At 59.7% G+C, this 25,829-nt stretch overlaps 1 protein-coding gene across 11 annotated transcripts in view; it reads right to left on the bottom strand.

Annotated features, from left to right (window-relative positions):
* Positions 1-25,829, bottom strand: part of WNK2 (WNK lysine deficient protein kinase 2) — a 131,728-nt gene that overhangs the window by 73,824 nt on the left and 32,075 nt on the right. For 10 of the 11 annotated variants that reach the window (XR_006710484.1, XM_045470136.1, XM_045470135.1 and 7 more), the window contains 9 exons: positions 20,084-20,256; positions 19,693-19,913; positions 15,803-15,960; positions 13,327-13,415; positions 10,977-11,196; positions 6,346-6,628; positions 2,352-2,554; positions 543-674; positions 65-256 (listed from right to left, as the gene is read on the bottom strand). Coding sequence is in view for 10 of the 11 variants with exons in the window: in XM_045470136.1 (XP_045326092.1) it covers positions 65-256; positions 543-674; positions 2,352-2,554; positions 6,346-6,628; positions 10,977-11,196; positions 13,327-13,415; positions 15,803-15,960; positions 19,693-19,913; positions 20,084-20,256 (1,671 nt within the window). In the remaining variant the exon portion in view is untranslated. The remainder of the gene's footprint in view (positions 1-64; positions 257-542; positions 675-2,351; positions 2,555-6,345; positions 6,629-10,976; positions 11,197-13,326; positions 13,416-15,802; positions 15,961-19,692; positions 19,914-20,083; positions 20,257-25,829) is intronic. The other variant, XM_045470139.1, reaches the window with a different exon arrangement.

Genomic DNA, 25,829 nt, shown 5'->3' with positions numbered 1-25,829 from the left:
AGAGCGGCCAGCCAGGCTGGGGGCGAAGGCAAGGTGGAGGGCAGTGCGGGGAGGGGGGTTTTACCTGAGCAGGCACCTGAGGCAGAGGCTGCAGAGGTGCTGGCGGCATCTGGAGGGGCTTCAGCTGAGCGGGGGCCACCACCTGGGAAGTCGGAGCTAGGTAGGGCGGCAGATGAGGGGGCACCGGCTGGAGGGGGCCCACGGGCGGTGGGGCCAGGACAGGGGGCAAGGGCGCCGGCTGGGCCAGTGGAGGAGGCTGGAGAGAAATGCAGGGGGGAGGCTTCTCTTAGATCAGCATCCTGCCGAGCCTCCCCCTCCCCAACATGCACACACACACCCATCCCGGAGCCTGAGACACGCATATCTGAAGGCATCATTCTGTGTAAGCGGGGCTCTTCCCAGTGCTATGGATCTATAAACCCCACTCCCATCTGCACCCCAGGTGCCGGGCAACCACAGAGAAGGAGCAGAGGGGACCCAGGCCAGCAGAGCTCGCTGCACATCCAGGGTGGTGGCTGTGAGCAAGGGCAGCCCACACTCACCTGCTGGCCAGCAGGCACAGGCTGGCCCGGGCCCGTCGACACGGGAGCAAAACTTATGGCTGGCTCCGGGAAATGCTGCTGCGGGAGCGGAGGGCGGGCTGGGGGCGGGATGGAGCTCCCCGGCAGTCCAGGCTGCAGAGAGCACCGAGAGCCACTCACCAGCTGCCCTCAGGCCCCCCACCCAGCTCGAGCTCCACAGCCACAGTGACCTGCCACCCGCTCCCCATATGCCTCTCACTCTTTTAGGGACTCGCCTGGGCACAGAACTTGGCAGAAGTGAGATGTGGTGGTCCCTAAGCTGAGAACAGCCACTACTCCCAACCAAGGAATGTTCTGGAACTTCGGGTCTATGAGACATTATGCAATCATGAGAAAAGAACACCATAAAGGCTTTGCAGAACCGGGACATTCAGTGGGAGAGAGATATGAATGAGCTTGCTTTTCATCTATGGGACCGTGTGAAACACAGACCCGCAAATACATCACAAGCAGCGTTTGGGAAAGCGAGAACGGATAGTGGGACAGAGCCGGGATCTTCAGTGACTCGGCCGCCAGAGTCCCCACCGCCAGTGGCAGCACACACCCAGAGTCCACAGTGTGAGTGCTGGGTGTCCGACGCTGTTAAGGAAGAGCTGCTCACTCGCTCGTTTTTAGGTGTAGTGATGCTGTCAGGTTCTGTTTTCAAGAATCCTGATCCTGCAGACGTACAGACTGACATCTTTACGGGCAAAACACTCTTCTGGGATTTACTTCAAATACGGAGATGGGAGATGCAGGTGGGGGCTGTGGGGGGCACGGGTTTGGACACAGGAAAGATGTCCGAGGCCGACTCGGAAAGTGCTCTGGTTTTCTGGGTGACAGGAACTGCCAGGCCTCGCCACTCACTGTGTCCTTCGCAGTAAATGCTTTATGAAAGCCCTGCAGGGAGGGATGAGCTCCCCTCCAGGTTCGCCTGAAGCCACCGTGCAGGAACCGCAGCCATGTGCCCAGGGGGAGCCCTGCACGCAGGATGGGCCACCCAGAACTGCCACCACTGTGGGGTGACAATCGCCTTTCCCTACGTGAGTTTCTGCTGCCGTTTAAAATCCTGCTTCACTTCATCTCGTGAAACCAGCAAAGCCACAAACGGGAGCTGGAAACGAGTCCAGGACTCAGCAGACACAAATGCCCTCCAGAGGGACCTTCTGAGCCTGCCCGACGGCCCAGGCCCACAGGACGGGGACCGGTGCTCAGGCAGCAGCAGCTGGACCCTTGGAAAGGGGGCCTAGGGGCCTGACTCTCCCTCTGGACCCCCCTGCACAGCCCAGCTCTGCAGCTGTGAAGCATGGGGTTCATCTGGGCATAAACCAAATCAAATTGAAGAATAAGGGCCGGCTCGGGCCACCCCCTCCCCCCAGCTGTTCCCGCTTCACCCATCAGGCTCCGTCTCCGCATCTTACAAGTTACCCTACAGGTTTGTCAACCGTGGCTGAACACGTTCCCCACAATTCTGCCGTCCTCGTGCTTCTAACGTTTAACGGCTGCGTGGTGACCAGTGGAGAGCTACCCGGGGACACGTACGACCCCCTCAGCGGCGCCAGACACGCAAGCGGAACCAACGGTGTCGTTACTAGAAACGATGCCGGCTCCGCCCCAGCCGCGAAGCTCTGCGGTCTGGGCTCCGCGCTCCTGTTCTCCCACCCAGTGGGCCTTTCAGCGCACAGCCCCCAACGTCCCAGCAGGGTGGACCTCCCCGGGGCCTGAGCACGGGCCAGCGCGGCCTGGGCTGCCCGTGGGGCTCCAGGCCACGGGGGGGAGGGGCTGACTCACCACGGCAGGCTGCTGGTAGGGCCCCAGCGAGGGCAGGCTGTACGGCAGGACAGGCCCTTCAGTTGCGCTCACCGGGGGACTGCACACGCACTGAGTCGGGGGCGGGGCCGCGTCCGCCAGCGAGCCCAGCACCGCACTCTGCTGGCTGCTCTGAGAGTCCGAGTACACGGTGGAACCCTGGCCGCTGTCGAACGTGCTATCCGCTGGGAAGGACAAAGGCGCGGCTCAGAGCAGACACCCCCAAACACCATCCCACGCACTCTACACACGGTCTGGGGACCGCGACCCTGCTCAGACACGATGCTCAGCCGGTCCCCTGCGCTCTCCCGCGAACCCGGACCTGGCCAGGTTTCTCAGTCACCTGAGCACTTAAGTGCTTATCGTTCTAGGCAAATCACTCCAGGACGATGGGGGGCAGGGGCTGGAACCCATCAGGGGATGCCCTGGCGCCCCACCCCAATGCTGTCCAGGGGCCATCCGCCATGGGCAGCACCACGGGTCCCAGGAGGGCACCTGACATCATCCTCTGCAGGAAGTGTGTCCACCCTGGCTACAGACAGGGCCCTCACCTGTTGCCTGGCCCGGCTGGAGAGCGAGAGCTCAGCAAGGGGCCTTAGGAGGCTGACAGAAGCTAGGAGAGGCTAGAAACTAGGGTCCTGTGGCAGAAGCGACGCTCATCCGTATTTTACGGGGCGGGGACTCTGACCACCCTCACCACCACGACAAAGAGCACAAAGCAGGAAAAGCTGAGTCCAAACCTGGCCCTCACATCACGGGCCCACCCGTAACCCAGCTGGAAAACGGGGCAGGCGAGGCCCCACCCCGCAGAGAGGCCGAGAGGGGGTGGCTCCCCGCACCAGTGCCACAGCGGAGGGAGCCACCCACACACCAGGCACAGACAGGCCCTGTGGCCACGGGCTCACCTCCCAGAATCACAGTGGGGACGACAGGCCTGCATGGCCAGGCCACTGAACAGTGAAGACAAAATCCTGCTTGAAATGGCACCTTCTACTTCCTGCTTCCAGACCCCAGAATGGACACGGACACTGGCTTCCCACCCGCAGCACCGAGCACGTCTACAGGGCGCCTCGGAGAGCCAGCATTGTGTCCACTTGTAATTGAAGCCAATGGAGTAAAAGGGAATCCTGCTGGCTTTACATCAAAGCCATTTTTTCCCAGGGGCTCATCAGGGCCCGCTCTAACCTGGGAGGACACGAGAGCCCCAAGGTCTATAACTGCACAGAACCCATTAGACATGCGGTGACTTTCAGTGAGCAGTTGGTGGTCATTTCCTCCTGCACACAGAGACAGAGACGCGGGCACATACACAGACACATGCAGACAAACCCAGAGACAGAGACAGACACACAGAGACATAAAGAGACACACGCAGAGAGACCTACAGAGACAGACACACACAGAGACATGCAGTGAGACACAGAGAGACATGCAGAGACAGACACACAAAGAGAGACACAGAGACGGAGCAATAGAGACAGACACACACAAGACAGAAACACAGAAACACACAGTGTGTGCACAAGAAAAAGAGTATATACAGACTTGGCAAATTTCATATAAACCAACTTCAACCATATATGCAACATTTTACTTTCTGAAGCAGAATGTGTTTAATGCCCAAACTATGGAGAGACCCCAAATGCCCACTGCAAATGAATGGATAAGATACGATATATATATGCATACATACATATATGTATATGCATGTGTGTGTATGTATATATGTGCGTATATATATATACATACGCACATATATATAATGGAATATTACTCAGCCATCAAAAAGAATGAAATGTTGCCATTTGTAATGATGGAGTGAAAATGTATCATGCTAAGTGAAATAAGTCAGATTTCACACATATGTGGAATTTAAGAAACAAAACAGATAAACATACAGGAAAGGAGGGAAAGAGAAGAGAGCGAAACAAACCACAAAAGACTCTTGATGATAGAGAACAAACTGAGGGTTGACAGAGGGAGGTGGGTGGGGGATGGGCTGGATGGGGTATGGGGACTAAGGCGGGCACCTGTGATGAACACTGGGTGTTGTATGTACGTGATGAATCACTGAATTCTACTCCTAAAAGAAATAAAGGGAATGTGTTATTTCTAGAATTAAAAATTTAGGGGCACCTGGGTGGCTCCGTTGGTTAAGCGTCTAACCCTTGATCTGGGCTCACATCATGACCTCATGGTTCGGGGGTTCGAGCTCTGAGCTGGGCTCTGTGCTGACAGTGTGGAAGCCTGCTGGAGATTCTCTCTCCCTCTCTCTCTGCCCCTCCCCGCTCACATCCTCTCTCACTCTCTCTCTCTCAAAATAAATAAGTAAACTTAAAAAAAAAAATCTTTTAAGCCTACTGACAAAGTGCCTTCTTGCAGTCACTGGGTGCTGGCCCACACCTTCTCAACGAACTTGATCTGGGCTGAGGTGGGCGGCTTGTGGTGGAGAACCCCACAGCATGATGCCGGCTGTACCTTCTGACATGCGTGCGTCTGCCCACCCACCTTGCTACTCAAGATCAGGTCCCTTTTCCAGTGATGTGTGTGCAGCCCGGACCCCATCATCTCACCTTCACAAAGCACACGGCTTTTGTGTGTGCGAGTATGCTCAGCGCGTTGTGGACACCCATGTGTGTGGGTTCTGCTGCGTGCACACGTGTGCATATATGCACATACGTGTGGGTGCACGTGAATGATTCTATGCACACATTATCTCTGGAAGTTACCATTAAGAGACAGGCAACATCAGTGGCCTCCAAGGAGGAACAGTAACCGACCTCTGCTGCACACCCCCTGGTACTGTCTGAATTTTACACGACGCGACCACGTTATCTGCTTTACAGAACTCACAATGAACGCACAGAACCGCCCTGGATCGACAGGGAGACCGTGTCTGCAGACAGAATGCCCACCCATGCTGAGCCACCGTGCGATCCGTGTCTGCACGGCAGGTCGAGTCTGTGCAGGGACAGCTGACCCCGGCAGACTGCGTTCCAGGTCCGGGTGTCTCTCCTGCCTAGAGACTGTTCAAACAGCCAGGCGTTTGGTGTGGGAAGTGTGCCCGATACAGAGAGCCTTTTCCCACGCAAAGTTTATGCCCGTTGATTGACCGCTGGCTTATCGAAAAGTGGGATGAGGACGCAGTGCCCGTCTTCTCCAGAGCACGCCAGCGGGTCGGGAGGAAGCCAGAGGCAAGCACGCGGTCTCTGAGCAGCAGCTAGCTACTGGTTTGAATTTATGTAGCCTACTTTGAAGAACGTCACTATTGTTTTAACGATAAATGACGCGCTCCTATTAAATCAATCCAACAGGAGGTTTTGACCTCTCCACATGAACAGCCTAAAAACGTGGCCCAGGCAGGCTACAGTCATACTCAGTACTTATTCACAGAATGGGCGGAAGATGCCACGTCCTCAACCCTCAGCCCACAGCTGGATTTTTAGGCTACTAAGAGCAAAGGCAGGCCATTCTTCTGCCCAGACTTGCAGGAGACCCTCTGTTCCCTCTCCCAGTCATCCGGGACTCAGCGTGATTCCCAACAAGCCGTCAGTGATACCCTGGGAAACAGGGTAAAGGTGCCAAAGGTCGGGCACTAGAAGGGAGGTAACCTCGGGGACATGTAATCCTGGCAGCAAAGGTCATGGCTGAGAGCGCCAGGACCACGGGAGACTGCAGCCGTTCTCGGCCCCAGGGCAGTGGTGTCCCGGCGGGGATGCCCCCACCAGGCCCCGCGGCCAGGACTGGCCTCCGCATAGAAGCAGTAGCTGGATGAGCCACTCCATCCTACTGGCTTGGGGCACGGGAGGTTCTGGATCTCTCTGCACATTTGTCCCCGCCTGTCCCGAGACGCTGGGCTTCCACGAGCCAAAGACACCCCAGTGCCCCCCGGCCCCAGGGAGAGCGCTCGCCCGCCCCTGCGGCCCACGCCTGAGGCGCGGGCTGGGGGCGCGGGCGCGGGGAGGACGGCACTCACAGGCCAGGGAGGTGGCGCTGGCCGGCAGCGCGGCAGGCAGGAGGTGCTGGTCTGCCTCGGGCTCCTCGGGTTCCGGCGGCCCAGCCTTTGCGTGGTAGGTCACCTGGACCTGCAGGGGTGCGGGCGGGCCCCTGGCCTTGTCGGGGCTGCCGGGGTCCCGCTGCTCCGGGGGCTGCAGCGCCGGCCAGATCCTCTCTCGCCGCCACTGGATCAATGCTACTCGGTCGCGGATGGACTTGGCCACAATCTTCACGTCGCTCTCGTGGAAGAATCCCGACTCGATCTGCAAAGGGCGGTGCCACACCGTTACTAGCCACCTCCCATTCACAGGATTTCTGCAGAAGCCCCTCTCAGGCCCCGCCCTATCTCTCACCCGCCTGTAAGGAAGTGCCCGCCTGCCAACTGAAAATCTGCAAAAAGCACGCACGGCCCTCTGGACATGCACAGTGCCCCTCCTGGGACAGCGAGGCTGCAGCAGGTGCGTGCGCCCGCGGGATGAGTGCGGGGAGGGGAGGGACCCTAAGCTGCCTCTAGCCGGACAGCTCTCCAAAAACACACAAAGGGAAGGGGGTGCACCGTGTAACTTGAGACGAGGGGGGACGGGGGCACCCATGCCCGGAAAACTCTAAACCCAGGAGAGCATTTGTGAAGGAGCCCCGGATCTCTGGGAAAAGTCACAGCTCTCCCAGAGGACACCGAGGGCAAAACCACGAAGCAACGCAGGCCCATCTCTGCCCCATCACCGTGGGAGCCTCGTGTGGAAAGGGAGAAAGCCAGAGCACAGAACTTTTGGCACCTATCAGGAGACGAGTGAACTCACGGCTTTCAACATACAGCAGACATACGTGTGCATAGATGCACACATGAGCGCGTGTGCAGGCGCACAGAACACCAGCTGGGCCCGGGGTGGTGCCCGGAGTCTGGCCAGTGTGAGAGCTGAGCTCCCCACGGAACAGTGGTTTCAGGCAAGAGAAGGAGGAGGGGCCTAGACACCTCACTGTGCCTGAAAGCAAGCCACACTCAGAGAACGAGGAACGAAGGATGCGTGGGAGGACGCGGGCCGGCACCCAGCACCTCCACGGTCCAAATGCACACGTGCTGGGCATCAAAACACACAGTGATGCCGTGATGGCCTGAGGAGCATGTCCACCAACGCACGTGGCGGGGAGCACAAGTGACCTGTGGCGGCAGGAGTGACAGGTGTCACTGCTGGTATGAGGTTACACAGGACACCACATGTGTGGTCTCTGTCCGCCCCTCCACACCCTCCCGTGGATATCGGGCTCACAGGAAGCCATGTCACGAGTGGCCTATGGAACAACCCACCGGCTGGAAGCAGTGGCCTGCCAGCAGCCAGGTGAGTGACACAGACGCCGAGAGACCCTCGGCCCTGGTCAGCCCTGGATGACGCCCCGGCCACATGGCGTGGAGGACCCAGGGCCAGAGGCACCCCCTAAGCCGCCCAGATTCCTGACCGCAGGGACAGTGTGAGACCACACACGTGTACAGTGCTGCATCTGGGGTAAAGTACCATGTGGTCATGGGTAACTCACCTACAAAACCGTGAGTCCACGGAGACGCAAATAAATGGAGAGGACACAGTCACGAGGTACACCCACCCATCACTTCCTAGGAGACCGCTGGCAGACGCCCCTCAACCACGCAATCAGAGGGCGCGTGCTAGTGGGCTGGCCCTGGTGGGGACACAGCCTCACGCCAAGCACTCCCACAGACACACTGACATGACCACAAGGGATGTATCCTTCATGGCAAGACAACTAAAGACAGACAACAGGGGACCCTGAACAGGCCTGAGTGGCTCTCCCCGTTCTGATGGCTGGGGTGGCCAAGTAGAACGGTGGAAAAGAGACACAGGCGTATTCGGGGTGATGGGGCATCAGGTCTGGACATCATGTCAAATGGTTCTCTTTGGTACGTTTGCAACTTTTCTGTAAGTGTGGGACTGGTAACTTCACAATCTCATTTCAGAAAACAACCCCGCTGGACAGAGCAAACCATGTCAAAATCCCGCAGACATCTCGGCAGCCAGCCTCCCGCCAGACTGGGGCCCCGGGCGGCAGGGTGAGTGGTGGCACTCGGCCAGGATTCTCGCGAGGGGCTGGGGCTGAGGTCAGTGCCGCCCACTCACCTGCCAGCCCACCATAGGGCCGCCCTGACCAGAGGCCACGGACAAGAAGGCGCCCCGCGGACACACCTGCCTGCTGCTTCTATTTTCTGCCCATGGCCCAGTTTTCCTTCCATCTCTGTCCTCACGGTCACCCCCTGGCGATCCTCTCTAAGGTGTTTCTTCTATTTTTTCCCAGATGGGGAAAATTTAGCCCCATTCTTTACCACAACGAAATGTTGACTGCACCAAGGCCATGAAGGCAGAAGAGGGGGTGCACAGACACGGGGAGCCTGGGCCAGGCTGCGAGCCCCTTCTCCAGGAGTCCTCACAAGGGATCACTTCCAGGCCAAAGCCAGCCCAGGGGACGGGTCCTTCTCACCCCCGGTGATCTCGATCTCGTCCCCTACGCCCCGTGAGCCACCTGCTAGAGGTGGCTGGTTTTAGACTGTGATATGGGCGCTGGCATTGCAAAGAAGTAGGTGTGTTCAATTACAGCTGTTGGTATGTGGCCACCCAGGGCAGCCGGGGGCAGTGAGCCCTGAAACGCTGCCCCACTGGGGCTCCTGACGTCAGCTCTGGTGTTTTACGGTGGGCCTTCGGGAAGGTCCCGGCCAGGAGCCGAAGCCGCAGGCAGACCCCGCCCTGGAAACGCAGCCACTTTCAGCTCGACACTGGCAGCTCCCGAGGCACCAGCTCGTCCTGCTCCCGGAGTGGAGTGGGCATGCATCATTCCATCATCTTTAACTGAACACAGCAATGCGCAGTCTGCGAGAATGTCCTGCTGCTCGTGGGACGCTCCTCAGAAAAAGCGTGGGGCCCTAGGGTCTCCACCGGGAACGTGCGGACGCTGCCCAGGAAGTCCAGCCAAGGGCCAGGGGCTCACTGAGGCCAGGTGAGGCGGCAGGCCCGGCATGGGCCGGAGACAGAGGAGGCCGGGCATCTCTGTGTTGAGGCACAGAAGGGAGAAGTCGCTCACGAGAGTGGGTGTTCCAAAAAGGCCTCAGGCCGAGTGTGGCCATCACCCCGTCCTACAACTGAAGAGCTGGAGGAGGCACCTGGTCCAACTGTGGCAGGCGACATCACGTGGAATCCATCTGTGCCGCGGTCCGTCGTCCTCGTGCATTGCTGTGGCCCTTGACCTGCGCGGGGCTCCCGCCGGAATCCATCCTGGGCAGGGAGGCTCCCCGGGCGTGTGGAGCAGGCTCACAGGGAGGCAGACGGCTGCCTGCCCCCAGGCTTCCGGAGGTGCCCACACCGGCCCGACCTGGCCGGCCCTGACAGACACACCCCTCACGGCAGCCCCAGGGACCCGCATCATCTCCAGCAGGGCCGCCCCTGGCCACAGCCTACCTCCTGGCCAGGTCCCTCTCCCTGTGGGCCCCCAGGACATGTGGCACTGGACCCTCACTCCTGGGCCACCGGCCTGCACATCACCCAGCTCGTCAATGCTTGTGCTTTAAACTTTGGAAGGTGGGAGGGGACCGCGGTGCTGTAGGTCAAGGAGGAACAAGGGTCCTGAAGTCAGGGCACTGACGTGCCCACTAACTGCAAGTCGGTACCCAGCGATCCGACATCCGCTCGGGCGTGTGAGCCACACGGCCCCGTGTGATCTACTCACAGCAGTGCTGCCCCGTTTCTGGGCCCAGGGATGTGACCGGCAGCTGGGAAGGTGAGGGTGGTCCCGTCCTGGGATCCGGGCCACCAGCAGGATGTCATGCTCGCCGTACGTGTGGGAAGCAGCAGGGGACCAGCCACCACTGCCCCGATGCACCCACAAGACCATCGGCTCCTCACGTGCTGTGTTCACAGGCGCCCTAGGCCCACAAAGCCGAGCCACAGCCCGTGGCCCACGTCTTACACAGCACGGCCAGCCTCAGTTTCCTCCTCCGAGCAGGGGCTCGAGGAATGACGTGGCCTCCCAGCCCACCCTCCAGAGCCACAGTCCGCTTCCTCCTCCTTGAAACCCACCCAGGGCCAGGGAGTCTAGAGAACCCACGAGCTGTACCCTGGGAGGCACTACGATTTTGCCGGGCGTGCTCGATGCAGGAAAAGAGGGCGTGCGCTTCTGTGCCGATGAGAGGCGCGGCCTAGCACTGCCTCCCCTGCGGCAAGCACGCGGATTTTCACTCAAGCTCACTTTCTACAGCAAAAGTCAGCAGCTCCTTTCTCACACACACCTCTTCTGCAGCATTGCAGCGGGACACAGCGCCCTCAGCAACAAAGGGACGATCAAACCAAAGCCACATTCACACAAAAGCAGCAAAACCCTGGTCAAAACCCGGGCCTTTCCCGATCCACCCAAGCCCCCGGTCCCTCCCCGCACGGCTCCACGGGACCCCTCACCGTGCTGCCTTGGAGCCCCCGGTCCCCCCCCTGCACGCTCGCCATAGGGCCACACCCCTGCTCTGACCTCGTCCCGATCTTCGGAAACCACACGCTTTCGCGGAATGCCCGCGTCTACTGGTACCCGCCACCCGCCCTCCACAAGCGAGCGTCATGGTACCATCTCCTGCGCCACACCATCCGGCGTCTCCTTCTCCAGGTCAAAGGTGAACTCTATGGCCCCGTTGTCCTTGGGCTTGCCCTTCAGTTTCTTGGGGTCCTCAACCCAGAGCCGCAGGGCGATGGTGGACTTCCTGCCGTGGTCCTCCTCTGCCAGCTCCACCCGCACTCCCGTGTCCTCTGCGAAGAAGGCGTGGCTCAGCAGGTCCTTGATCTCGTACCTGAGGAGGGGCAGTCGACGGGCAAGGTGAGGGCAGGCCTGCTGGCAAGGCACGAGACGAAGCGCCAGGGCCCTGACCCACCCCGCTCCTTCCACAAGCTTCTCCGACTCTGCTATCCAATGGGCGGGCTCTGTCCTCAAGGGCAGCATGCAACAGTTTATTCCCAGGGAAGCAGAGAAGATTACACCTGAACGCAGCTCACTGCACAGCATTCACAGCTTCTTTTTTCTCTCATTATGAAAAGTGAACACCCCTATCAAGAGAGACCCAGAAGTGAACAGTTTCTAGACCGGGCTCTGCGCTGCGCAGACAGGCCTGTGGAAGCGCTGGTGAGCCCCCAGGTGCCACGGAGACTCGTGGCTCCAGGTGAGGCTGAACTGTTGGAGGGGGGGCAGTCCAGGCTCCCAGAAGCAGGGAGTGCTCAGGGGCCTTCCAGAGCTCCTCAGGATGGGGGTGGGTCAGCTGCTGGGCAACGTCATGGCAACCTCTCCCCATCCCTGAACACTGAGTTCCCTTCTTCCCAGGGTCCTGTCTGTTCCAGCGGCCCCTCCCTGATTACTGCAGAGGGCACCTCATCCAATGGACACGCGGAGCCCACACCCCATGCGCGGTCACCACGCAGGAAAAGGGGAGCAGAGGTCAGGGCCCCTGCCAGTCCCGGTCTGGAAGGTGGTCTTGCAGGGTCTGCTCGGAGAATTCTTTGCTTCCACGTGGTTGTTTCTGTACCTCCCTAATATGACTTACATTTCACAACTGTTTACTGTTTTTCTTAAAAAATACAATGTGATAACCTGCAGGGAGCAGGAGAGACAGCCCAAGGATCAGAAAAAGACGCCTGAGAGACGATGGCAGCAGATACCAAGGGTGAGGACAGTGACAGGATGGCCATGTGCTATGTGCACAGGGGTGGGGAGGGCACACAACGGGGCAAGGAAGAGTGTGGGGGGGAGGAGGGGGAGGGATGGGGGATGGGCAGGGGTAACTGAAGATTGGAGGAGGGGAGGAAAAGGAGGGAAGGAGGAAAGGGGGAAGAGGAAGGGGAGGAGGGAGGGGAGGGAGGGGAGGAAGATGAAGGTAGGAGGAGGGAGAGAGGAAAGGGAGAGAAGGGAGGGGAGGAGAAAGGGGAAGACAGGAAGGAAAAGGAGGGATGGAGAAAAGGGGGAAGGAGGGAAGGAGAATGGGGAGGAAGAAAGGGAAAAGGAGGGGTAAACAGAGGGGAGGAGGGAGGGAGAAAAGGGGGAAGAAGAAGGCGAAGAGGGAAGGGAAGAGGATACAGGTAGGAGGAGGAAGAGAGGAAAGGGGGAGGAGGGAGGGGAGGAGAATGGGGAGGGGAGGGAAGAAGAGGGAGGGAAGAAAAGGGGAAGAAGGAGGGGAAGAAGGAGGGGAGGAGGGAGGGGAGGAGGGAGGAAAGGGGGAAGAGGAAGGGGAGGAGGGAGAGAGGAGAGGAGGGAGAGAAGAAAGGGGGAAGAGGAAGGGGAAGAGGGAGGGGAGGAGGGAGAGAGGAAAGGGGGAAGAGGAAGGGGAGGAGGGAGAGAGGAGAGGAGGGAGAGAAGAAAGGGGGAAGAGGGAGGGGAGGAGGGAGGGGAGGAGGGAGGAGAGAGGAGGGAGAGAAGAAAGGGGGAAGAGGAAGGGGAAGAGGGAGAGGAGGTGAGAGGGGAGGAGGGAGGGGAGGAGAATGTAGGTAGGAGGAGGGAGAGAGGCAAGGGGGAAGAGGGAGGGGAGGAGGGAAAGAGAGGGGAGGAGGCCCTGGCTGACCAGCTGAAGAGGCGGGGGCTGGTTCGGGGGCAGCTCAGGGCTTTGGGCTGAAACTCAGGTGCACGGAACTCACAGTCTGCAGGTGGTTGGAAGGGAGGCTGAGGGCACGGCAGAGGGGGTCCCTGCTCAGGCTAGGCGGGTGAGAAGCAGCTAGCAAGGGAGGGAGGCTCCAGGATGGCCCCCAAAGCCGGGGAGCGAGCTCCAGGCAGCCGAGGAGGGGCCAAGGCTGTCCCCCTGCCTGCCCGGAGGCCTCGCTGGCCCAGGGACGCCGTGGCCTGAAGCAGCCAGCCTGCCTGCCTACCACCCGTGCGTGAGGGCCAGCTGGGGTGATTTCCGCAGGACGAGCACGCAGACCCAGAGCCTCCCGGGACTCACCTTTCTTCCTTGTTTTTGCAGATGCATTCCCCGATGATCTCCTTGATTTCAGGATCATGCACTTTCTCAAAGCTGGCAGGCTTGATGCCCTGTTAAGACAAGATGAGTGGGGTCACCGACAGGACCTGCCTCCTGCTCAGCTGGCACTAACCCCGAAGGGGAGGAGGCAGGAGGCGCACCAGCTTGCGGGGGGCTCAGCTCATCCCGAGTCCCCGACGATGTGCTGTCAGGAGCAGCAGAGTCTGAGAAAGAGCCCAACCCAGCCCCCGCCTGATGGGAGCACCCGCCCCCCAGTGTGGAGGAGGCTGCCGGGCAGAGGGGCCACCTTCCACACCACACCCTCCCTGGAGGGTACTGAGGGCACTGTGTGGTCACTGCTGCTGGCTAAGGGCACCAGACATCTGCCCGACCGTGGCCACAATCAGGGCTGACTTCCCTAGGCCTGGTGGCTCACGGTTTAGTGCCGGTGCCGTGCGGTTCTGCACCAAGGGCCCAGCGGGTGCCAGCGATGGCCATGGCATGGGGGCACAGGACCCCAAAGTGCACACCCTGAGGGCAGAAGATCCAAGAGAAGCAGGGGATGGACTGCAGGGTTCATGTGCAGCTGCTGGGGGCAGGGGCTTGGGGGAGGGTTTTTAAACACACTGAGGAGCCTCACCCATCACATTCCTCAACGAGACTCTGCCTCCCCAGTCCTCATCTTGGCTTTTTTGTTTTTAAACACAGAGAACATGATGCCTATGTTTTCCCATGGAGAGAGGGGGCGGGACGGTGGGGAGGGGTGGCCTCCAGCCCAGAGGTGGCCCCAAGCGTGCAGGACCCCTGTCGGCTCCCGCCACCAGGTGGGGCCCTGCTGTGCCCAACAAACCCCTGACCCTCAGGCCCCAGGCCCATAACCCATGGGAATTGTGTGTGCCCAACATGCAGGAGGGTCTGTGCAGCAACAGAGTGGGACACGGGGCTCTGGCATGGCCGAGAACCTCCTGGTGGAGGTGAGGACCCCATGCTGTCCCACTGAGGCCAACAGAAAGAAGAGTCTAATTACAACAGGAGGAAGGGCCAAGGTCCCTATGGGAGGCAGGTGGGCTGAGAAACACAACTACAGGTACACACACGTGTAAGCTGTCATCCACCTCTGCAGGGCTGAGGCCCCCAAAGCAGGTGAAGAACGTGCCAGAACGGCTGCCATTTTGAAAGGGCTCATGTCCCCAGGCTCAGACGTGTGGGGTCGGGCAGCTGGCAGCAGGGACACGGCACGCCTGAGAGACCTGGGGTCGGGGGCAGATGCTGGATGCTGGAGCAGCGACAGGAGCCCTGGCCTGCGTCCCTGGCCTGCGAGGGACCAGGGTGGCCGTGGAGCACACCAGCAGGAATCAGTCCTGTCTCCCCCAGCCCAGCAGACAGACCACAGCAGCATCCACGTGCGCAACCAGAAGCCAGGGTTGGTGGACTACTCCCCCCGCACCCCTGCAAGCTTGGCAATGAGGCCCTAACCCCCTGGGGTGTCCCCTGCCCCATGGAGGACCACTGCCCACGACCACAAGCCTGCCTTCTCCTGCCAGCACCGCCAGGGCACTGCACGCCCACCTATGCGTCTCTGCCGATCCAGCCGGATCCTGTGTGCGTACCCACCCCCCACACCCTCAGCAGCACACAGTAGGGGCTCAAAACAAGTGACCGATAACTCAGAATTAAGACTGAAGGAGAGGGGCGCCTGGGTGGCGCAGTCGGTTAAGCGTCCGACTTCAGCCAGGTCACGATCTCGCGGTCCGTGAGTTCGAGCCCCGCGTCGGGCTCTGGGCTGATGGCTCAGAGCCTGGAGCCTGTTTCCGATTCTGTGTCTCCCTCTCTCTCTGCCCCTCCCCCGTTCATGCTCTGTCTCCCTCTGTCCCAAAAATAAATAAACGTTGAAAAAAAAAAATTAAGACTGAAGGAGAGAAATGAGCCGTGACCTGTCAGGAGCTCAGAGTGGAGGGCAGGGTGAGGACAGGTGCCCTGGGGTGCTGGGGACCACACTCCTCGCCTGTCTGCAGAAGCGAGGGGTGCACCAGGCAGGGCAAGGCAGCCAGGACTCAGGGGTCATGGGGCCTGGTGCCCAGAAAAGCCACGACCTCACGGGGCATGACGGCCATCAAGGAAGGACAGGGTGATCCGTCCACACAGCCGAAGCCACCAGATCACAGCTGACAACCGCATGGGCACAGACCAGACACCAAGAAAGCCAACAGGCCCAGGGGATGGCGGCCCAGACAAGGGGCTCTGGGGGCAGGTGCCTCCTGAAGAAGCCCCGAAGGTGCTACAGCCTCCAGTCACACATGAGGCCCATGTGTCTCCACCGCCAGCTCAGAGGTCTGCACGGCCACCCCGCCAAGCTAGACAGCCTCAGTTTCCTCTCTATGACAGCGTCCTTCCACTCCTCACAGGGTACAGAGAGGGTCTCACAAAGCAGGCCCATCACGATGGCCCGCAGACTCACACAGGTGACCTTCCGGTAGATCTGGGCTGCATTCTGGCACTCGGAGTAGGGGTACTCTGAGGTGGCCATCTCCAGCATGCACATCCCGAAGGCATAGACGTCCACGGACTCGTCGTAATGCTCCTCGTACATCTCGGGCGCCATGAACTCTGGGGTGCCTGCGTCCAGGAGCAACAGAACCAGGGTCAGCAGCTAGTGGGCCCAAGGCCCCCCACACCCCCCATCCGCACACTGTGCCACTAGCCCTGGAACCTGAGATTCAGCCAGGAGTGCTCTGCAGATGGTTCCCCACAATTCCCCCAGAACCCCCCTGGTTCCGGGGCACATGGGCCCACGGCACTGGTGGAGCCCACACAGCTAGGAGCCCAGTACTTCCCGGGGCCCCGTCTGTGCCTGAAACCCTGCAGAGGTCACTCGCTGAGGAGCGAGCCGGATAACCCAGGGCCGACAGAAACTCGGGGTCCCCGCATTGCTACCTGAACTGCAAACACAGGCACACCACACGGCAAAGTGTCAGAAAGCTCAGACGGGGAGCGTCTACACTGACGGTGTCAGCCACGCGCCCGTGGGGGCTCGGGTGGGAAAGGCGCGTGCGTCCCAAACACAGGAGGCTTTAAAATGACACTTATTACCCTGAACATTTCAACAGACTGAGTGAAATAAACAAAATATTCAGTTATGCAGCTATGCACACACGACCTCCTCTCTACGAACGAACAAGCAAAGACCAAGAGGACATGTCAGGGCGGTGGGGTCTGGCTGACGTCCTTTGGTTACACTGGTCTGGGTTTCGTTATTTTTCTAAAACAAACTTCTTTAAAAATCACAAGGGGCGCCTGGGTGGCTCGGTCAGTTAAGTGTCCGATTTCGGCTCAGGTCATGATCTCACGGTCCGAGGGTTTGAGCCCCGCGTCGGGCTCTGCGCTGACAGCTCAGAGCCTGGAGCCTGTTTCTGATTCTGTGTCTCCCTCTCTCTGTGACCCTCCCCCGTTCATGCTCTGTCTCTCTCTGTCTCAAAAATAAATAAACGTTGAAAAAAAAAAAATTAAATTAAAAAAAATAAATAAATAAATAAATAAACGTTAAAAAAAAATTTTTTTTTTTTTAAATCACAAAATCCTGGGGCACCTGGTGGCTCAGTCGGTTGAGCGTTCGACTCTTGATTTCAGCTCAGGTCATGATCCCAGGGTCATGGGGGTCGAGCCCCGAGTCGGGCTCCGCGCTGAGCGCGCAGCCTGCTTGAGATCCTCTCTACCTCTCCCTCTGCCCCTCCCCCACTCATGCTCTCTGTGTCTCTAAAATACAATTTCAGAAAAATTTAAAAATCACAAAATCCTTGGGGCACCTGTGTGGCTCAGTCAGTTAAGCGTCCAACTCTTGGTAATCGGCTCAGGTCATGATCTTGAGGTTCGTGAGATTGAGCCCCACGTTGGGCTCGGTGCTGAGAAGGTGGAGCCTGCTTGGGATTCTCTCTCTCCCCCCCTCTCTCTCCCCCTCCCCCGCTCCACCTCTCTCAAAATAAATAAACTTTTAAAAAAAGTTACAAATCACAAACTCGTCTTGTAAAATAGGTCCAACTGAGTACCCAGCCAAACACGAAGCAAAGGGGAGCACTGAACATCAACCTCGATGAGGCTTCCACACCTCTTCAACTGCCTTGACCTCGACATTTTCAAAATGTTCTAGTTTCTTTAAAAAGCAGCCGCAGAACAGCACAAACTACTATGTAAAAAGCACACATGGGGTCATCAACTGTCTTCGTGGCCATCTCTGGGATACAGACAGATAGGCTACCCAAAAGGTTAACTTTTTCTTGTTCATGCGAATTTCGATTAACATGTTATATGTTCAACGAAAAAGTTAACCTGTTGGGTAAGAAATGGCGAAAGCAGGAACTATCTGCAGGTCTACGTGTATAAGAACACGTGTGAAGAATTCTCAGAGGTTCCAGATCAGAAATAACGGGAACAGGGTGGACAGAGAAGTCAGGGGGAACTTTTACTAGGAATACTTTCTTCTTTTTGGGGTTTTGAGGCACATGACTGACTGGAGGAAATGTTTGCACTTGGCCGTGCATGTGTACCAGGGAAGAGGGAAGGCAGTCCAGGGCTCCGGCAGGAAGCTGGGAGCATAGCCACCCCGAGGCCCCACACGAGCCCCGCGGTGGCCCGGTCTCTCCTGAGGCCCCCGCAACCCGGAATGCAGCTCCGAAAGAAACCCCCCAAGCCCCAGACCTTGCCTTTCAGGGTGGGCATGGGAGGTGTGGGTGCAGGGGAGGGGGCAGTGCAGAGCCAGGTTGGGGTTGCCCACTTGCACACGTGCTTGGGCCACAGACACAGACTATCTTCTCTTTCCTCTCACTGCAGCCATTCAAACCTGCGTGGTGAAAATAATATGTGTGTGCCCCCCCCCCCCCATGCACACACATGTGCCCTGTGCACCTCCTTGGCCCCCACGGCCCCACATTCCCTGCGTCCTGGCCACCATGGCCATGAATGCCTGCAGGCAGCACCAGCTCAGGACCCGGCCAACATAAACACAGCATGAGAGTGGTAATGGCATCAGATCCGGGTGGCTCTCGGAGACAAAGCCCACAAGGGACACGTGACCCACAGCTGTGTGTACACACAGCATCAAGAGGCCATGGCCATAATGTTTACAATAAGGACACTGCCTGGGCTCTAGGGACCTCCTCACCCAATCCATCCACCCCCTTCCCATTGGCTGACACAGAGCCCCCAGGTCCCGCTCCACAGGGCCCCCACCGAGCAAGTGGACAGGTCCTTGGAGGCCACCGAGAGACATCCAAAGTGGGCTGCACCTAAAGTGCAAACCCAAACGCCTGCACAAGCCCCTCTGACAGCTGCACCAGAAGCGGGTCCACAGTCAAGTGTCCCCGAAGATGCCCTGGGCACCGACAGCTGTGTCCTCTGACGAGGAAGGGGCCTGGCTGCTCGGGGCTGGGGACATGTGCTAATCACCCCTCATTCCCCATGAGTCTGGAGCTTCCTGGGCCCCAGCTGAGCCAAAGCTGAGATGACCAGGGACCCCACAGAACCAGGCACCCTGTGTGGGGCTTGGGGCCCAATGTGCCTGCTGGAAACGCCCAGCTTTCACATCCCCCCTCACACCACCCAGGACCTTGACAGCCCGCCTCTGAGAGGGACAGAGCCGCCAGCCAGAGAAAGCCCAGGGGGCTTCACCAGGCACCTCACCCCCGAGGCCAAATCTATAAAACCTGCCCGGAAACCACCAGCCGCTCAGAGGCACGCTCCCTACAGCCCTGGACCCCCCAGCCAGGCCCTCGCCTGTCCCACCCATTTCACAGAAAGAGAAACTGAGGCCTAGGTCGGCCCCCCCACCCCATCACTTAGCTCCCCAGAGCTGCTGGCGGCCCCTGTCCACAGGACACCCCATGCAGTTGCCCTGCTCCAGATGTCACGCTCCAAACCCACTCGCCCTGCCAGAGAAGTTTCCAGATTCCTGGAGGGTTCATTTGCCACAGATAGGCCAAGTTCTGTCCCCAAGTGTGCGTCAAAACCATGAGGTTGCAAAGCCCTGAGGTCACCCTCGTCTGTCCTGTGTCCCCACCTACGGAAAGAAAGGCTAGCAAACCAGCACCCACACCCAGTCCCTCAGCCTCAGTGCCCCCACACACTTGCTCCAGACTCCCTCTCATGGGCCTCATGGCCTGGCGTGACCCCCCACCTCCCCACCTGCTCCAGCCTCACCAGCCACAAAGCCCCAGGTCCCTCCGTCATCGAGGCCTCCTTGCCGCTGCGTATCCACAGCCCCTCGGGCGCCAGCTGGCCTCTCCGCCCGACCCACACAGCCAGGGACGCCCCCACACGCAGTCCGGGCCACGGCCGGGCCCCAGGACGTAGGCTTACCGATCACGCTCTTGGCAAAGGACGCCCTCTTGAGAGTGGCCAGGCCCAAGTCGCCGATCTTCACAGAGCCGGTGGGCCCAGTGATGAAGATGTTGTCACACTTGAGGTCCCGGTGGATGATGGGGGGCGTCCTGGTGTGCAGGAACAGCAGCCCCTTCAGGATCTGCCGGCACCAGCTGCGCAGGACCTTGGGCTTCATCACCTTGAACCGCTTCAGGTACCTGCGGGCGGGGGCGCGGCTCACCTGCGGCTCCCGCGGGAGGGGGCCACGTATCCACCACCCAGACGGGGACGCTGCTGAGAGAGGCCCCGGGACACAGGAGCCACCGCGGCCCCTGCGCCCGGACCGGGCCCACCCTGAGATGCAGCCAGCAGGCGGGGGCGTGCTCACGTCTTCAGCGTCCCCGAGGTCATCAGCTCGGTCACCAGCACGATGCACCTCTTCCCCCTGGCACTGGACTCCCAGAAGTCATAGAAGCGCACGATGTTGGGGTGCTGCAGGCCCTTGAGCATCTCGGCCTCCTCTTTGAACCGCTGCCTCTCCAGCTTGGTGAGCTTCCGGTCCTAGAGAAACACACAGGCTGAAGGGCCTTCGGCCCAGCCAGGGGGCCCGGCCGGCACCTGCCTGCACCCTCACGGCTCCCTGTGCCCAGGGTGCACCAGAGGGAGGGGCCCAGGGCCACAGAGGGTTCGGCCCAGTCCCTCTGTTGGGTCCTCCCACATCCGTGACGCCTGGCCCCGCAGCCTCGTGGCCCTGGATGAGGCACTGCCTGCACCGAGACGCCAGCAGAAGGATCTCTGGGAGCCAGAGACACGCGGAAAATCCACACCACAGCACATACACGCTTTCTCCCAAAAGACACCTCTGAGGCCTCGTTCCCTTGGTACCCCACTCTGCCACAGAACAGACCTCAGCCCGCTTCCAATTCACACGCGCCTTCAAGGATGTGCTCGACCAGGGAGCAGAGGAAAACTGGGAAACCAGGAGACTCACAAGAGACCAGAGTCGCGCCAGGCCCCACAGACACGACCTGAAGTTTTTCATGGGACACGGCAACACCAACCTCCCAGTCCTAGGGGTCCCTGTGCGGTGCTGCCCACACGCCCTTCGCCACATCTGAGCTCCCTCCAGCGCCCTCCCTGCACCCCCTGCCCCCACCTGCCGCCGCCCGGCCCTGCCTGCGGGGCCCGGCCCTTCCAGAACCACTCCGGTGGGCTCTCAGCACAAAGCTGCTGTCATTTCCAGCCTCGTCCTACGCGGAGCCTCACCTCTGCGGGCCCCAGTGTGGCCATCTCCCCACGCCTGTGCCCTCCCACCATGACTCCCACAAGGACACAGAGGCCTCTACAATCGGACGCGGAACAGTGAGTTTTGAGAAGTGTGTGAATGCGGATTGACAGGGGGAGTTGGAACTGAAAAGAAACACACAGGCCAAGACTTTTCGTCTTTCTGAAAGACCCCAGAAGACATCAAGCAGACTCCCTCCAACCCTGAGAGGAAAGGGGCCCAGGATCGGGACAAGGCCATCAGCTGGTGAAGAAATTCCACCCCCAGGGATTCCCTCCCACCAGCCCTGCCCCCAACAAACCCCCTTCGGCCTGTTTGTGCGCACGTGGGACCCGCGGCCTGACACCAGCACGGGGAAGTAGTGGGAGGGCCGTCCACACGGCTGACCCCAGAAGAACAAATAATTCGGGGGCAGAGGCGACTTCAAGAAATCCAGTTCATGTGCTCACCAGGTCTAAGCGGCTGACACACACAAGTAAGAGCACCATTCTGTTTAAAAAGGAAGAATCAAGATCCTTAAAAAGGAACAATCAAGCTTCTGCAAATTAAGACTCCACATTTCAAAAAGAAGATACTCCGTGATCGAATGAAAACACGGAGTACAAAAAATTCAGCATTTAATCCAAACAAGAACACGCAAACATGCTCCATTCATCAAAAACGAAAATTCACAGGATGCCTGGGTGGCTCAGGCGGTTGAGCGTCCGACTTCGGCTCAGGTCACGATCTCGCGGTCCGTGAGTTCGAGCCCCGCATCGGGCTCTGTGCTGACAGCTCGGAACCTGGAGCTGCTTCCGATTCTGTGTCTCCCTCTCTCTCTGCCCCTCCCCACACCCTCTTGTGTGCACGGTCTCTCTCAAAAATAAAATAAAACGTTAAAAAAAATTTTTTTAATGAGAATTTACTTAAAAGAATCAAAATCAAGCTACAGACCAGAGAAACTCTTCCACAACATATCTGACACGAGACTCTATCCAGAACACAGACAGAACTCCTACAATTCTATAAAACAAACACGAAGAGGTTAAGATGAAGAAATGGCCAACAAGCACACGACAAGGCACTCGCCATCCTGAGTCACCAGGAAAATGCCCATCACTGCCCAAGGCGCGCCCCACGCGCACCAGCAGGCCACCGTGACATCACTGCCCCACGCGCACCAGCACGTAAGATCTGAGTCGCATTATATGAAAGTAATAGCTTAATTTTTCAAATATAAAAAATTAAAGTGAAAACATCCAGTAAACGAATGAGAGCAAGAGAAGGGAACCATGAAGGGACACGAACAGCTGAAGGCCCTGACAACGTGTGACAGGAGCTGCAGGAGGACAGCCAGTCCCAGGAAGGAGGGGACAGCAGAGCAGCGGCCCCCAGAGCTGAGAGGAGAGCCCCGTAGGGAGCAGTGGGTGCAGAGCCAGAAAAACCGGAAACCGGTCCTGGTCCAGACCCTTCCACAAAGCCAGGGGGCAACTCCTTCCTACAGAGGACCGTGGGCCCGGGGGCCAGCATCAGCTGCGACACGGCCCTCAGAGTGCCCACCCGGCCTGGAGTCTCACGGCCAGCCGCACACCCAAAGACCTACTTGCCCACACACAACAGCCAAAGGCTCCTTGTGGGCACCTAGGTGCAATGGCCACTGCAGGAACAGTGCATTGCCCCCAACACAGCACCGCCCAGCAGAAGCGGGCATGGCAAAGCTGGCCTGCAGCCCTGGAGGGCAGGGGGGCCGTGCCGCATGGGAGAGGAGGATGGGGGCCAGCACGGCGTGGGAGAGGGGGGTCGCCCGTGTGAGGGAGGAGGACAGGGGCCCATGCCGTGTGGGGGAGGGGGGCCTGCATCAGGGAGGAGGACGGGGGCCCACGGCGCGTTCCCCACCTCCACCACCAGCCAGGCTTCCAGTGTCACCCACTCTGGTCACTGACTCTGGAGGAAACGCTCAGGATCGTTAACACGTGTGTCCTGTTTGCCATGTATCAGCATCAATCACCAGAAATGAAAGATCTCACTGCACTTTCAGAGAGCAAGTTCGTGTCATAAACGACATAACCAACCAGCCCCGAGAGGGAGAGGAGGGCGCTGCCTATGCCAAAGGTACGAGGTCAAAGACGCGGGTGGAATGTGGTCAGACTTCCAGGATGGGGCCTCTCAGGGCCCAGAGGTGGGAGGGAGCAGCCTCCTTTATAGTCCAAGCCACCCAGCTATTTTTAACTTCGAGACACACTGCTTGATGGCTGAAAAGGTCAGTCGGTGTATCCTCAGAGCGCTGCCCGGCAGCCCCACAGAGCCGGCCCCCGTCCTCGGGCACTGCGGGCTGATCGCTGGGCAGCCCCATCACACCAGCCCCTCCACGCAGGGAGAGCCTCCGTGGAGGGAGAGCCACCCCGGCACCGGGCATGTTGTCACTGTTTGGGACGCAATCCTGATGTGCTGGGACGCCTTGAGGTCATGAAGCAGGGCAGGAGGAAGGCCCCCAGTCCTGCATGGGCTGGTATCTGGCTGGACAGCTCACCCCTCCCAGACACAGAGGACAGGTTGCTGACACCGGCTTCCTACCACCAGGCACCCCAAAGACAGTGGGAGCCCATCAGATAAAGGATAAAAGCACCCTGGGACGATGCTGTCTCATCTCCTATAGGAAAAGGGCCTAGTGGGCCATGGACAACAGCCCTGGGCAGGAGCAGGCAGCCAGGTGATCAGAGGAGGACAGCCCTGGGTCCGACCAGCCCCTCCCACGACCTGGGAGTCACCAGCTCTGCCCAAACAGCCTCCCTGGCAGGAGGTGAAGTCCTGTGACCCAGAGGACTGGGTCACTGGCTACTCTTGGGGGGTGGGGTCCCTGCCTGCTCTGCAGGGGTGGGGGGGGGGGTGTCTGCAGCCCTCTGCTCAGCCGGGCAAAGCCCAGCCAGCCTTGTAAGGAGCAGAGCCGCCTGGGGACCCCGAGCCCAGGCAGGATCCATCCACACAGGGCACAGAGGCGGGGGTGGGGAGCATGAGCAGCCAGGACAGTGCCCAGGATCAGTAAAGCCAGAGGCCTGGGGTGACAACCTGGCACAGGCCATCTCTCCAGCCCCGTTCGGCTAAAAAGCAAAACAAAAGAAAGCCTCAAGGATCTCTGTTGAGAACGGTCCCATGTCAGGGAATCAGCCCAGGATGGGTGCCAAGGGACAGCTGAGCCAGGACGAGGGTCCCCGGCCGCCGTGGGAGGACACGAGGCAGGCTCCACCCCGGCTGCTGCGGCGGTGCTGAAGTGGTGTGGGGTCAGGACGTCCCTGGGGTGCTTTCCACACAGGGAGAGCTCGGACATCTGTGTGCCTCACTCGGCCACCAGATGGTCACTGCGGCTCTGGGCACGCAGGACAGGCCTGGGGTGGGGCACTCCAACATGCTACCAGAGCGTGCCACCACCGGGGTGATGGGAGGGGTGGGTGGCGCTGGCCAGGGCAGCCTGGTGCCAGGGGAGAACCCCTGTGGCCTGCGGAGAAGAGAAGAAGGCACCCACTCGGGTTGCCTGCGGTTTCCATCAGCACAGGGCGTGCAGCCGCAGGGGCCCCCGAGGGGAGGCCAGGAGGCTGGCAGCTCTGGACCCCGCAACTCCCCCCTCAGCAGCAGCGATGCTCTCCTTCTTCCCAGTGACCTGCTCCCTCTCACGTTCACTGCAGGTTTAAAAATAAACTCCCTTCTCTTAAACCAAGTACCTCCTCAACCTCACTCATCTTGAACAACAGTCTGCAAGCCAGCGTAGGCTTCTCCTGATGCGTGTTTACAATAAAGCATCATTACTAACGTGAGGGGCTCTCAGTGGCTGCCACCAAAGGGAGGAAGCGCAGAGGCAGCAGGAAGGGCCCCCTGCAGCACAGTCAGCATGGGCAGGGTCGGCGCAGGCAGAGTCAGCATGGGCAGGGTCGGCGGGCAGGGTCAGTGGACGGGGGTGGTGCAGGCGGGGTCAGCTCGGGCAGGGTCGGTGTGGGCAGGGTCAGCAGGCAGGGTCGGCATGGGCAGGGTCAGTGGACAGGGGTGGTGCAGGCAGGGTCAGCTAGGGCAGGGTCAGTGTGGGCAGGGTGCAGGGTGGGCAGGTAGGATCAGCACAGGCAGAGTCGGCATGGGCAGGGTCAGTGGACAGGGGTGGTGCAGGCAGGGTCAGCTAGGGCAGGGTCAGTGTGGGCAGGGTGCAGGGTGGGCAGGTAGGATCAGCACAGGCAGAGTCGGTGTGGGCAGGGTCAGTGGACAGGGGTGGTGCAGGCGGGGTCAGCTCGGGCAGGGTCGGCGTGGGCAGGGTCAGCAGGTAGGGTTGGCATGGGCAGAGTCAGTGGGCAGGGTCGGCGGGCAGGGTCAGTGGACGGGGGTGGTGCAGGCAGGGTCAGCTAGGGCAGGGTCAGGGTGGGCAGGGTGCAGGGTGGGCAGGTAGGGTCAGCACAGGCAGGGTCAGTGTGGGCAGGGTCGGCGGGCAGGGTCAGCATGGGCAGGATCAGCAGGCAGGGTCGGCACGGGCAGACTCAGTGGGCAGGGTCGGCGGGCAGGGTCAGTGGGCACGATCGGTGCAGGCTAGCACACGTCCTCATCCAGAACCCCAGGAGGCTGTGAATCGGGCTGCTGGCCCCTCCCTGCGTTTGTAAATAATCCCGTTTTTTTTTTAAGGGGAAGTGGAGCCACCAAGCCACTCAAAACTAGGGCCTTCTGGGCCTTAGCTCGTCCAAGGCCACCCCAGGGGCCCACCCCTCCCCCAACAGGCAGCACCATGGCAGCCAGGTGGCCGCCCCCACCACACCCCTGCAGGACCCTCATGTGTACAAGCGCTCATCCAAACTGTCCCCATAGGTTGCAGTAGCATACAGGCCGTCTGTCACTGCCA

Source organism: Leopardus geoffroyi, chromosome D4, assembly GCF_018350155.1.
Source record: "Leopardus geoffroyi isolate Oge1 chromosome D4, O.geoffroyi_Oge1_pat1.0, whole genome shotgun sequence".
Classification (NCBI taxonomy): Eukaryota; Metazoa; Chordata; class Mammalia; order Carnivora; family Felidae; genus Leopardus; species Leopardus geoffroyi.
The sequence above is the reverse complement of the archived record's forward strand: the minus strand, read 5'-3'. Positions and strand labels throughout refer to the sequence as shown.